The sequence below is a fragment of the Indicator indicator genome, chromosome 15 (assembly GCF_027791375.1).
Source record: "Indicator indicator isolate 239-I01 chromosome 15, UM_Iind_1.1, whole genome shotgun sequence".
In the NCBI taxonomy this organism is placed as follows: Eukaryota; Metazoa; Chordata; class Aves; order Piciformes; family Indicatoridae; genus Indicator; species Indicator indicator.
In genome coordinates this window covers 15976247-15988640 of record NC_072024.1, presented here as the reverse complement: position 1 = coordinate 15988640, position 12394 = coordinate 15976247, and the positions used below count along the sequence as shown (strand labels likewise).

The 12394-nt window shown below is 35.3% G+C and overlaps 1 protein-coding gene across 1 annotated transcript in view; it reads left to right on the top strand.

Moving 5' to 3' along the window:
- CACNA1D (calcium voltage-gated channel subunit alpha1 D) overlaps positions 1–12394 on the top strand; it is a 185011-nt gene that overhangs the window by 75089 nt on the left and 97528 nt on the right. Inside the window, exon 8 of the mRNA XM_054387621.1 lies at positions 8631–8734. Coding sequence (XP_054243596.1) covers positions 8631–8734 — 104 coding nt within the window. The remainder of the gene's footprint in view (positions 1–8630; positions 8735–12394) is intronic.

Below are 12394 nucleotides of genomic sequence, written 5' to 3'. Positions count from 1 at the left end.
AGTACAGCATAATGCCTCTGCTTTTATAACAAAAAGAGGTGTGCACTTAGAAATCTGTTTCTTGCTTTAGAAATAAATACTCCTTGAAGCATCTTAAAACATCTGAAACCTTCCCCCCCCCCCATTTCTGTAACTCAGGCTGCTTAGGGCAGCATTTCTCTAACATATCAAGATAGAAAAAGACTTAATATTTCTTTAAATATATTTCCATAACCAGGCAAAAGAGCTGTGCCTCCTCTAGGAACTTTCCAGCAGTACAAGAAGTCTTCATTATGTGTAAACTAAAAGGTAGAAGATCACTATATGTTTGTTTTCTACCTGGATAAAAATCTGTGAAAATAATTATAACTCCCACATCAACCTGTATGTAGAAAAGAAAATAATTACAGTAAGAAAGCAAAGCAATCTGCTGTCTTTTGAAAATGTCATCAGATATTGAAAACCCAGACAGTCTACTAATCCTGTCACTTTTTAGAAAGCTCCTAGTTAATAAATTTTAAAGGACAGCCTACACAAGTATTATAAGGGGATTTAAGTACTTGAAACCTGCTGATGTGCCGCCAAAGTTTTTTTCCTAAATGGAAGCAAATATTTTGTAAATATATCTCAAAAGCAAACTCCTTGGCTCAGGCACAAATATATTATTATTATTATTCCATAAACAAAGTTGCAAAGTGTGTTTTAAGTATTATTAAGGCTGTCATCAGGGTGCTGCGCAGGAATCTTTAAAAAATACCGTTCAAAAAATGTGAATAACGGTCAAATAAGCAACTACACTCTAGAATTTCAGAGTCAATGACTTAAAAAACTAATAGGAAACAACTATTTCAGGTTATTTAAGTCATATTAATCCTATTACGGCTGCAGAAGTGGAAGGTGTGTGTATCAAAACAGTATTTGTCAGCAATGAATTTCAGCTTAGAGTCTGAGAGAAGTCACAGAATGCTTGACAGCTTTTCTCCCTTTCTTTTCTCAGTAAACAACATTACAAATTGTGATAAAATATCCTTGAAAATCTTAGAAAAGATTTTTCTGCCTTTATATACTAAGGATAGCTTAATGCTGTTCTTTGAGCATCACTCAACACCACTCACAGGTCATTTAAGGGAGACTCTTGAGTGAAACAAGTCAGCTCATCCCCAAAGGCACTGATGTCCTAGATGCACACTGCTCCTGGCCTTTGATGACTACATAGCCAGAAATTTAACACATGATAGCCAGCTGCAGAAAGAATGATAGGAATTTTGAATAATATTAACATACTGCATAAATCATGCTTAAGAGCCAGGGATTGCAGGCAGGAGTGTTTGAATTTGTGTTAATTACTTGAATCCAATTCAGTATTGAAATTTAGCTTAACTTCCCTGCCTTTTAGGTAATGATTTGGACTAATTACTTTTTAAATGTTCTCTAGATATAAAAAGCTTCAAATCAACCAATTTTAGATTGCAATGAGACAAGACTTAAATTGCCAGTAAATTAGAACCACAGAAAGGGAGAAAAGGGAATGATGAAATTCAGACATGCAAACAGAGCTACCAAGCGGAGTTTGAATTAGCGTCAGAAGGGTGTGGTTTTTTTTTTTTTTTTTTTTTACAAATTATCATTTTAAATACAAAGACCCCACCTGAGGAGGATTTTAAATTACCTCACAGGAAAATATCTTTCCCACGAAGTGAACTTAATTTACTCTGACAAGATATCTAACATCTCAGTCTTTGCTGACTGCTGACCTGTACTGCAGTCAAAGCACGGAACTAATTTCTTGTCATAGATCACTGCAAATACTCAAAAGACCACACCATTTCTCTCCAAAAGGTTTAGATAAGATGGAAAGAAATTGGATTAGAAGTAGACTAGACTTTAGGCAGTGCTAAGAACTCCACTAGTTCAATAGCTAGAGTTTCTTCCAAACGCTTTGCCACAAGAAGCAACTAAAACTTTTAAAACCATCCTAGTTTCCAGACTGTCCCAGGGTAACTCTTCAGTAGATAAATTCAGATCTGCCTTGAGCATTGGGGTTTTTTTTGTTGTTGTTTCTGCATAAATGAAGGTAACATTTTACAACCTCAATCCAAATAGTACAGAGTGCTATTATGCTGGCATAATTTTTCTTTGTATCCAGCATATGGGAACCATTAAATACATCCAATTATTGTTGCAAGTCATATGGTACATAGATCGGTAGCATAGCAAATATGAAAAGAACAAAGTATTTAGTGTATATCACTAAAATGGATGCAATTGTTGTGTTAATTTTATTACAGTGCAGATAAACATTTTAAAACTAAACACTGTTCATCACATGAGTTAATTCATTTAAATAGATTTTTGAGCCCTTCGATTTAACAAACCAAATCAATGCATAAGTTTTATAAATTTCTTACGTGAAGTTAGTTTGAGTAGTACAGATCAATAGGTAAAATCACTAAGAAATTGTTACTCTTAACCTTTTCAGCCATCAAAGGAACTGAACAATTCTGGTTTGTTTTACATTGAATATAGATTCTCTTAAACCTGGTAGAGTTCTCCCAGAATCCAATAGAAAAATCTTCTCTGGGTTGTTATTCTGTAGAAGGAGTACTCTTCATTTTGTTATGGTACCGTCCATCTGCTCTGCAGATTCAATCTGGCATAGCAACCAAAAAAACAAACCAACCAATCAACCCACCCAAAAAAAAACCCAGAAAGTAATTACTTAGCAGTCACATAATTACAGTGAAATAATTAATGAAATTACACCAACAGTAATTAGCTAAAATAGCATTAGATGCAAAATAAAATATTTGAATGAAAAAATAAAAGTTAAGACCTGCATCTAAACTTACTTCTAATATTAAGAAAAGTGCAAGCAGTCAGCTTTTTTTGAAGAATAAATGCTTTATATCTAAATGATGTACTTCATTAGCTAACAGTGGATAAAAATAGCAGAAGACAGAAATTGAGATCTGTTTAGATAAATCAGATTAATAAAATCAAAGTAGTGTCTTACAAATTGAGATTTAAGTTGAAAGTGTCAATTGTATGTGTTCTATTTGCAGCTCTGTAGAATGATTTATGTTCAGAATGTGGGGGCCAAATTTTGAGGTGGTTATGAAGCTTTCTATATACTTCATTTTTCAATTCTCCAAGTGATAATTTCTCTTTAGGCCTGCCTTAATGCCAGAGCCATGGAATTCCAATTTTGTTTTTTTTTTCCAGCTATTACTGAGCTGAATTGCTTAACAAAGGAGTGGTCTCTGAGTTCACATCCCACTGGTGCATCTCTCTGCTGGTTTTGTGTCAGCAGTGGGGAAAAAAAAAAAAGGGTATTTGGCCAACCAGAAGAATGTCAGGGAAATCTGTGCCAAACCCAGATAAGATTGAATATAAAATTGCATGCTTTTACCCCACTTTAGACAAGAAAATATCCCAGAACACAACCTTTGAAGCTAGAATAAATAATCTGGGATCTGAGTTTTTCTGAACCTACATTGTACATGTTAAAGAATGTATGGTTTGTCCCGTTTACACAAAATACTGAATTCTGAATGAGAGAGACTGTTTGTCAGTCTTGATTGTTTTAAAGATGATTAGGTTGATTATAGGTAACAAAAAAATAAAATAATCCACAGTCATTCATTCATTTGGATGTTATAAAAGGAGGAAGGCAAAACTGAAACCTAAGGAAGCTGAGAAACACAAGAAATTAAGCAAGTTTGAAACATTGTGGAAAAGAACTGAAAATAGGATCATGCATCGGCATGGTACTAATGCAGAATTAGGAGTGTTACTGCATTGCTTTATCCCCAGTTAGGACTTAGATTAACTGAAACATGAAAAGAGCTTGCAGCAGGATTTTTTTTTCTGTAAAACCCTGCCAGGTATACAGAAAAGTAAAACCTCAATCTGCATGCAATTGCATGTGGTGATTTTACTCACAGATACCACAGACAGGGAGAAATTGTAATGATTTGAGATTGATGTTTTAGATTTGAGTTTGCCATCTGTTGCTGTGCAATATTAATGGTTATGGGAGTTGTAAATTTGGCTTTCTCCCTGTTTCACTTCTGAGTCTTGGTCTCTGATCATCTACACTGCATTGTGGTGATAGCTGACTCCATCTACAGCACAGCTAATTCACTCCAAATGCCAGAAGAGGCAGTTTCAGACTGTGCCAAGTTTTTGCTATCAGCTCAAGATAATTCTTCAATACTTTGCAGATGTATACTCACAAACATATGCATGTCAATTCATAGAGCCAAATATGCAGTGAAATACAAGGACTTTTAAACTGTTAGTTACTGTGTGACTTGTAAAGGGAATAAGAAGAGCTTCAGGATTGAGTTTAAAATTCTTTTCAAAGCTCTTTAAATATACAAATCTAATTTAACATCTGTATGAAAGGAGTGAAAATGACAGTGTAACCAAAAGTGACATCTCTGGAGGATGTTTTTAAACACCTGAGTAGTACACATCTACTATTATGGGGAAACAGAATTAAGTGATACGAAAAGTACTTTGTCCTTCGTATCATTCATTGTCTCATTTGCCCTCTGGTTGACATGATGGACAAATGACTTAGAATTGAAATCCAAACAACAAGACTAAATCTGGAAAAAGGCATGAAGAAGGGTGAGAGGGATTGTACTTGGGGGTGTTTTTTGCAGTAGGTGTTATGGATGCTGAAAGCTTAAATGGACTCAGAGATGGGGCAATTCCATTGAGATCCATTAAATATGACACCTCCTCTGCTGTAGTACATCCCTGAGCCACAGTGGGTGGGAGACTTGCAAGACTCTTTGATTGAGGATTTGACATGTGATACCTCCTAGATTTCTTGGTGTTACTTGAGCATAATTCAGGGGATTTTATTGCATCTTCCAATGCATCTGGAATTTGTCTTCATAACTTCTTATTCTGCACTTTGGGTGAGAAGTCAGCATTAATCCTTTCAACTGAAAATGCCTTGGTTTTGAGGATGGAGATTTTCCTGTGCTTATATATTAATGAAGATCTGCCTCAGTTTTTAATCAGAAGGCAAACTGACTCCTTTAATCTTTCTTTAATTGAAAGTTAAGGAAAATGCCACTTGTATGAAATGAGCAGTAAAGTTTTCCAAAAGGAAAGGATTTAATTTTTATACTTTCATCTCTGGTGCTAATGCAATCAGAAATATTCCTTCATTAATAGCAATTACAAAGCATTGCTCGGATACAGCTTAATTGTCTCTAGAATTAAGTGGTAACATTCTTGAGTAGATGCAGTTTCAGGCTGTTCCCTTTAGGAATTCAATCTTAGTCTAGTACCCAAGTGTTCTACTAGATTAAAGGTCCCTGAGTTAGGAATGCTTTTGAGTTAGCCCAAACCGAAGCATTGGTTAGCTGCAGTTTCCAATTACAGGGCTTTAGTCTTGGATAGAATCATAGAATGGTAGGAATTGGAAGGGAACTCTGGAGATCATCTAGTCCAACCCCTGTGCCAAAGTAGAATCACCTAGGACACCACACAGGAATGTGTACAGATGAGCTTTGAAAGTCTCTAGGGAAGGAGACTCCATCTCTCTTGGGCAGCCTGTTCGGTGCTCTGCTACCCTCAAAGTAAAGAAGTTTTTTGTGATTAGCCTAAAACATTGGGCTTACTGCATAAATGAGAAGGAAATGCAAATCACAGGTGTCTATGCTAATAGAACCTTTATGGCAGAGCATGGAAATCTCAGCTTTAGTCCTTGCTTACTAAGTTAGCATGTCTGGCTCCTAGAATATGTTCTTTGTGAACAAAAAGTGTATCAAGTTGGGCTGCAGTTGTTCTCAGAGCTCTTTTTTCCCCAAAGTAAAATGGGAAATACTAATATTCCAGGTTCTTCAAAAAGATTTGTGGGGGAAATGTTGGCATCAACATCAGATGCCTTCACCAGATGCCTTCACTCTGAAGACCTGCAAAGAAGTGTTTGCCAATGGTGTAGTTCAGAAAGAGGCAAAATGCATTCTTATGAATTGGAAATGTAGTAAAAATGTTATCAGCTATTGTTAGAAAACCACTTCTCCTATATCATGTGAATAATTTATATGAAGTAAACTTAATTTTAAAGTAATAAAATAATTATGAATATGAATTTTAAAAACTTTAATAAAGGTTATGCCTAAACCTTAAGACAAGATGTCTACTACTAAAAGACACGAAGGGTAATATACACTGGGATGAAGCAGAAATTCAGTCTGGGCAATAAGGTCTTTTATTAAATGCCTAAGCCTCCTCATTGTTAACATGTAGCAAATGTAGGGGACTTGATCTGAATGGGCATGGATGATAAAACACAAACCACCATGACTGTTGTCCTTAGCATAGGCATCTGACATGCTAAGTATTGCTAAAAGTATTGAACAAGAAACTAAGTATATTTTGATCAGTATAATGGCAGTGTTATGGTACACTTTGTCATTTATTGAAATCGAAAGGGGAAAAAATCCAAATCACACCTTTTGCAGTTTTCTTTTTTCCTAGCAGGTCTTCATCATTTTTAAGTTACTTTCAGTACGTCTGCTAAATTATTAAAGCAGTTAAAAAGATTATACGTGGGGAGATTATTTTAAAGGATGTATGAAGTTGTGTAAAATAACCTTTGGTTACTTGGGGAGTTTGCTCACTTTGAATACTATGAAGTGGTATTGTTATAGGTCACCACTGAAGAAAAACACCTATGGGCCTTCCCCTGCAAAGGCTTAATATGTATGCTTATATCTAACCCTCCACAGAGCCACCTTGCAGAAACTGAGTTTATGATACATTTTGAAGAGATAGAGGGGAAAAAAATACGATGTACAATTCGAAAATATTTGTTCCCGTGTTTAATGTGTTCCAACAGAGGTGTTAAGGACAGGAGTCTAACTTGACTGTTGGTAGAGCTTAAAGCCTAATCACAAATTTCAGGTAGCAGAAACACAATGCTATTCAGAGGAGAGAATGAAAGTTTGCCCAAAGATTCTTCTGTGATGCCATATCCAATCTTAAACAAGTTTTCCTGTCTGCTGAAATTTCATCATAAGAATTGAACACAGACTTGTCAGTTTAATCAAAATCCTCTCTCACAAGATATATTTCCAAGAAATTCCAAGTCAGAATTATTTTTGTAACTTATCAAAATCTCTTTTAGTACCAAAATGCTACACACAAACCCAATTTCCCTCTGTTTGAAGAGATCTTTTTTTCTTCTGAACAGGCCTTCTTAGATTTCCATAGGTGTATTTCTTGAATCCATCTTCTGATGGGTATAATGAGCTTGCTAAGAAGAGACAGTAGAAAAGATCTTTATAGAAAAGCTTGTGTAAGTCTATAAAGAATACGTTTAAAACCAAATTACTTCAACATTACTTAAAACAAAACAAAGCTCCCAAACAACCCAGTATCAACTTTTAAAACTTCACTTAACTTTGATCTTGATGTAATCTTTGTTCAGAAGTCTTTCTGGAATTTTTCCTTGTTTCTACTATGTTTCTAAATTTTATTTTGGTTTTTTATTTTCCTAAAATTGTGTTCATGTTTTTACGAAGTCATTCTCCTTCTTTAATTAAAATGTCTGACTGCATCCAACTGTAGTATTTCAGGAAAAAATAATGAAGTGTCAGTGTTACAGAAAAAAATACCACTTGTACAGTTGAGATACATATTTCTGTTTCTTTTCTCAAAGGATCATTCACATAGCTGTGATACACATGAACTAAAAGTCCTAATATTTCAACATATTTTATAAGCATTTTAATTAGAGAGCTTTAAAATTTAGTTCGTGTTCTAGGTATTAAAGAACACAGAACTGTTGCAGTGCTCCGTTTACGTTTGATAGCATTTTTGATCTGAAGAGTAGTAGGTTCACTCACTATTTTGTTTTAGAGTATATATTAGAAATGCAAAGTGAATGTGGCCAATGCCTTCTTTCTTGTATTGTTCTTTGAATACTGAAGGAATGCATAGAATGCTGTCTTATCTGAATGGTTCAGCTCTTTTTCTCTGACTCTTCATTGCTATTACTATAGTGATCTACTCTATAAGATCATCTTATTTCTTGCAGATGAATGATGCTATGGGATTTGAATTGCCATGGGTGTATTTTGTCAGTCTCGTCATCTTTGGGTCATTTTTCGTACTAAATCTTGTTCTTGGTGTATTGAGCGGGTAAGCATACACCTTTTTCATCACGAAGGCAGAGTCCTGAATTCAGTTGCCAGGAACACACAGGTTATCTTAAAGAGGTGAGACTTCAGTTAACATGACAGCCTTTAATAAGCCTCTGTTTCTTCCTGCTCTGATTACAACAGGAACAGTTTTCTGTAGCTAAAATAGAAAAAACATCCAAATACCAAAATCAGAGTTTAGATGTGGCAGTATATATTATTTATGTCCAGGCTTGGGGCAAAGTCATTAAAAGGACAATTTAAACAGTATTTAAATTAGTCTTCTAAAGCACTGCATCTACAACATAAATTGGGTAAGTAATTAAGTGTTCATTGATTATTTTTGTTTTGTTTTGTTTTTCCAAAGAACTGAATAAGCCATAAACTTTTGAGTGTTGAAACCTACGTGATCTGGCAGCTGCAAAAAGGACTCTGCTGTTTAATGAATTACTGAATCATAACTTATTTCCTTACATTTTACAGGTAAATGATGCAATAGGATGTGAATGGCCATGGATCTATTTTGTTAGTCTTATCATCCTTGGCTCATTTTTCGTACTTAACCTGGTTCTTGGTGTTCTTAGTGGGTAAGCAGTTGAGTTAACATTGTGTATGCTACTGCTACTTGTAAGATGGCCTCTGCATTTACTCAAGCTTCTCAGCGATGGCTTTTTTGCATGCACTTGAGATTCTTATGTCATCCTACCAGTGTTTGCTCTTTTGACTGAACTGTGTGATTCTAGTGCCTGTATCTGTCTGACATCACCTTCACCATGCTTGCCAAAAGTACTCATTAAGTGAGTTACTAATCTCCTTTTTTAAATATTTATTCCATTAGGGAGAATTGTTGTTCTGCACACAGAGATGGGTAGTACACCTGCACAAATGTTCTCCCTTATAGTTACAGACAGGTGTCCTTTTCTGAAAGCCCAACTTTTTTACTTTTGTTCAAATATCCATGAAGTAATTGAAGTTTTATTTGTTTGCAAAAAAAAATTTGCAAATTATTCTTAATCTGTGCTTCAAGATTTGTCTTACAGAAAGATATGACTAGTGTACCTTAAAACAAAGTGTTTAATGCTTACAGAAAGAATATGACTAGCGTACCTTAAAACAAAGTGTTTAATGCTTCCTGCATTTTAGAGCTGTGTTCTGCCCTGACAACCTGCACCAGCAAGCTGCTATATTTGGGACATGATTTAATGACCATGGTGGTGTTAGGTCAGTGGTTGGACTCGATCTTAGTGGTCCTTTCCAACCAAAACCATTCTGTGATTCTGTATATTTTATCAATAGTCAAGTATCTATTGCATATACTTGTCAGTGGGAGGCTGGTACAGCTTTTTGGTGGTTTGTGTACTCCAGGCACTAGGGAAAAACTGAAGCTGTGTCTGTTGTAGCTATATAATGTGGTTTTAAACTGTAGTTTATGGCAATAGTTCGCAAGGTTTTCTTCTTACAAAGCCTCCTTACTGAGGTTACAACTCCAATTCCTTTGGCATTTTCTGGTTTCTAACACGCTTGAGCTTGGAAGACTCCATTTTTTTTTTTTCCAGTTGGGAGAAATATTTTCTGTTCAATAAATAAAAGGTGCTGCCAGCATGTGCAAAAAAGAAACCTATTGTAATTGTTTGCATTCACTTTGTTTGCCAGAACAGTATTGTTTGTTGTATATCTTAGGCAAGCTGAGCCATCTTTAATGACACAATCAGCTACAGTGTCAGGCTGCTTCCTATGCAAGAGAAATTTTTCTGTTGGCTTACAGATTGCTGAATGTGTGTGCAGCTCTAATCGTGGCATTCCCATGTTGTACCTTGGACTTTGAAGGAATTACAATACCTCATTATATACCTGAAATTCAGTCAACTGGAAAAAACTTCCAGTTGTTGATGTGATAACTATGTTGCACCAGCTTTTTTTTTTTCTTTATCCTGTGAGTGGTTTTACAAAGTGTTTTTAAAAACTCTAAGTCATTTTTCTGTGATAGATTACTGTCACACACTAGAAACTAGTGAAAGCATAATTTTACCTTACTGTCAGAATCACTTTACAAAGCAGAAGTTTAAAAGCAAAGATATACAGTTGTATTTGCTTTGTTTTGTTCAGGGACAAATGCATAAATTCTTGCAAAAAGCAAGGGCCTGGATTTCATTTCACAGGCACACTAGATAAACAAAATAAGAAAGACAAGGACAGATAAATGAGGGTAGTTGCGGTCTAATTTAGTTTTTCTTTTTGATACTGTTACCTAAGGTTGCTGTGGGAGTCCCACTGAAGTCATTAGAGGATTAGGTTTTCACAGCTCCTTTCCCTGGCCTTTAAGGTCATAAGCAGCCATAGTTTTCTTCCTGTTGTGAGAAAGTGTCCTGTAGTAAGAGTTTACTAAATAGTCCTCTTTACCTTGCATGACTCAAATTGTTGCTGGTTTCAGATTGTTTTTAAAAATAGATGTTTTTAAAAATAAGTTGTATGGAAGGTAATGCCAGATTTGGTATGTTCATGTTTTCTACTGAAGCCTAGGAAATTTTGTAGAGACTCTCACAGCTAAGCTTTACATTTCATTTAATATGTTTAAAATACTTTATAAAGTTCACAGCACTATGATATTTGGTGGAATATGGAGTTCTTTAGCTGCTGTACAGGGGAAGAGGTGTCCCCTTTTCCTTGGGTTCTCTTCTATAGACAAAAAATTGCTACTGAGTTGATCCACAGAGCTCTAATGCTCTTCAGAACCCTTGCTGGCTTGCGTTTGATTTGCACTGAACAGAAACAGCAGTGTCAAGTCTGATGTGACCTCCCCTTAAATTCATAAAGTCATTCATTCCTAAATTTATTTTCTGCCATAGTGTCACCTAACTACAGTGTGACTTCAGTGCTCAGAGTGCTTGATGAATTGCTTGCCCTAAATACATGAAAGAGCCTTCTTAACACTCCATCTTTTGTTCTTTTTTGTTTTGTTTTCTATGCTGAAGAAAATTATACTAATGAACTGAGACGTGATATGTAAATATCACCAGTGATTGGGAGCAGAAGATACCTATTGTACCAAACTACTGTTTGGTAAATAAGTGAAGAAAATGCCCTGCCATACTTCTATGAAACTCTGACAATGGTCAGTGTGGAATACTGTTGCACTGATTTATTTTGGTCACTAAATGCCATTTGTATATCAATAATAAATATTTGTCAAATTTTCTTTTTAGACCTACCTGTCTAAATTTTATGGGTAAAATTATATACTAGTAAAATCCTATGGATTCCTTAGCAGAAAGCTAATATTCTTTGTTCTGAGCAAGGCATTGGATATGTAACACATGCATTCTTTTTCATTTAAGAGTGATTAGCTTGTAGGTTTTATGCTCTTCAAATGGTAGCATGAAACTAGATTTATGATAAATCTACAAAGAAAAATTTGACTAAATCAATCACACTTCAAGAATGCCAAAAGTATGCCAACTTACTTGAAAAGCATGGCTTTGCATACAGATTTTGGAAGTGGAATCTGAATGCCTAACACACCTTTTCTGTATGAAAGTGTTACTTCCTTTAATACCAAGTTATGCTGTGTACATTGAAATCTGTCTGCTGTTTTGATCTGTTTGCAGTTTTAAAATATTCATTCATGTCCTTGCACTCCGTTGTTACTCTGTGACCATCTGCCTCCTTGTATTTCTGTAATGCCTCTTATGCACTGCATGTTTGATGTATTTAGATATTGTGTAAATGGATGAGAATGATGATTTGGGAGATCTTTTGTTTTACATCTAGCTGTTTTTGAAGGTGAGTATTTCCTGATGATCCTTGTCAGTTTTGCCTGCTGAAGGTGACATTTTTAAAAATAGAGTTCATATTTTTAATAACAGATGTGTAAAATAACAATGTGTGTGTGTAATCTGCATGTGGTAAATATCTTGATTTCTGCATGGAAGCTGACTTGTGGAGATTTGTTTTCCTAAATATTCCCCTGAATAACAAGGCTGGAGAGAATTCATAGGCTTGAGGTAATTCAGCTTTTACAAAATATTCTTTTTTTTCCCCCTCTGCATTAGACTTTAGTAGTATTCACAGTATTTTCAAAGTGAATTCTAAGTTGAAAAACTGTTTCAGTTTGCAGGAGTCTACAGGATAAGACATTCTAGGAAAAGACTCCAGGTCAGGTTTTAGAAGTGGCTTCAGATTCAGCTCAGGCTCCGGTTCCACCTCAGAAATGATAGAGCCAACTTAAAAAGGATGCCAGAAACGGTTCC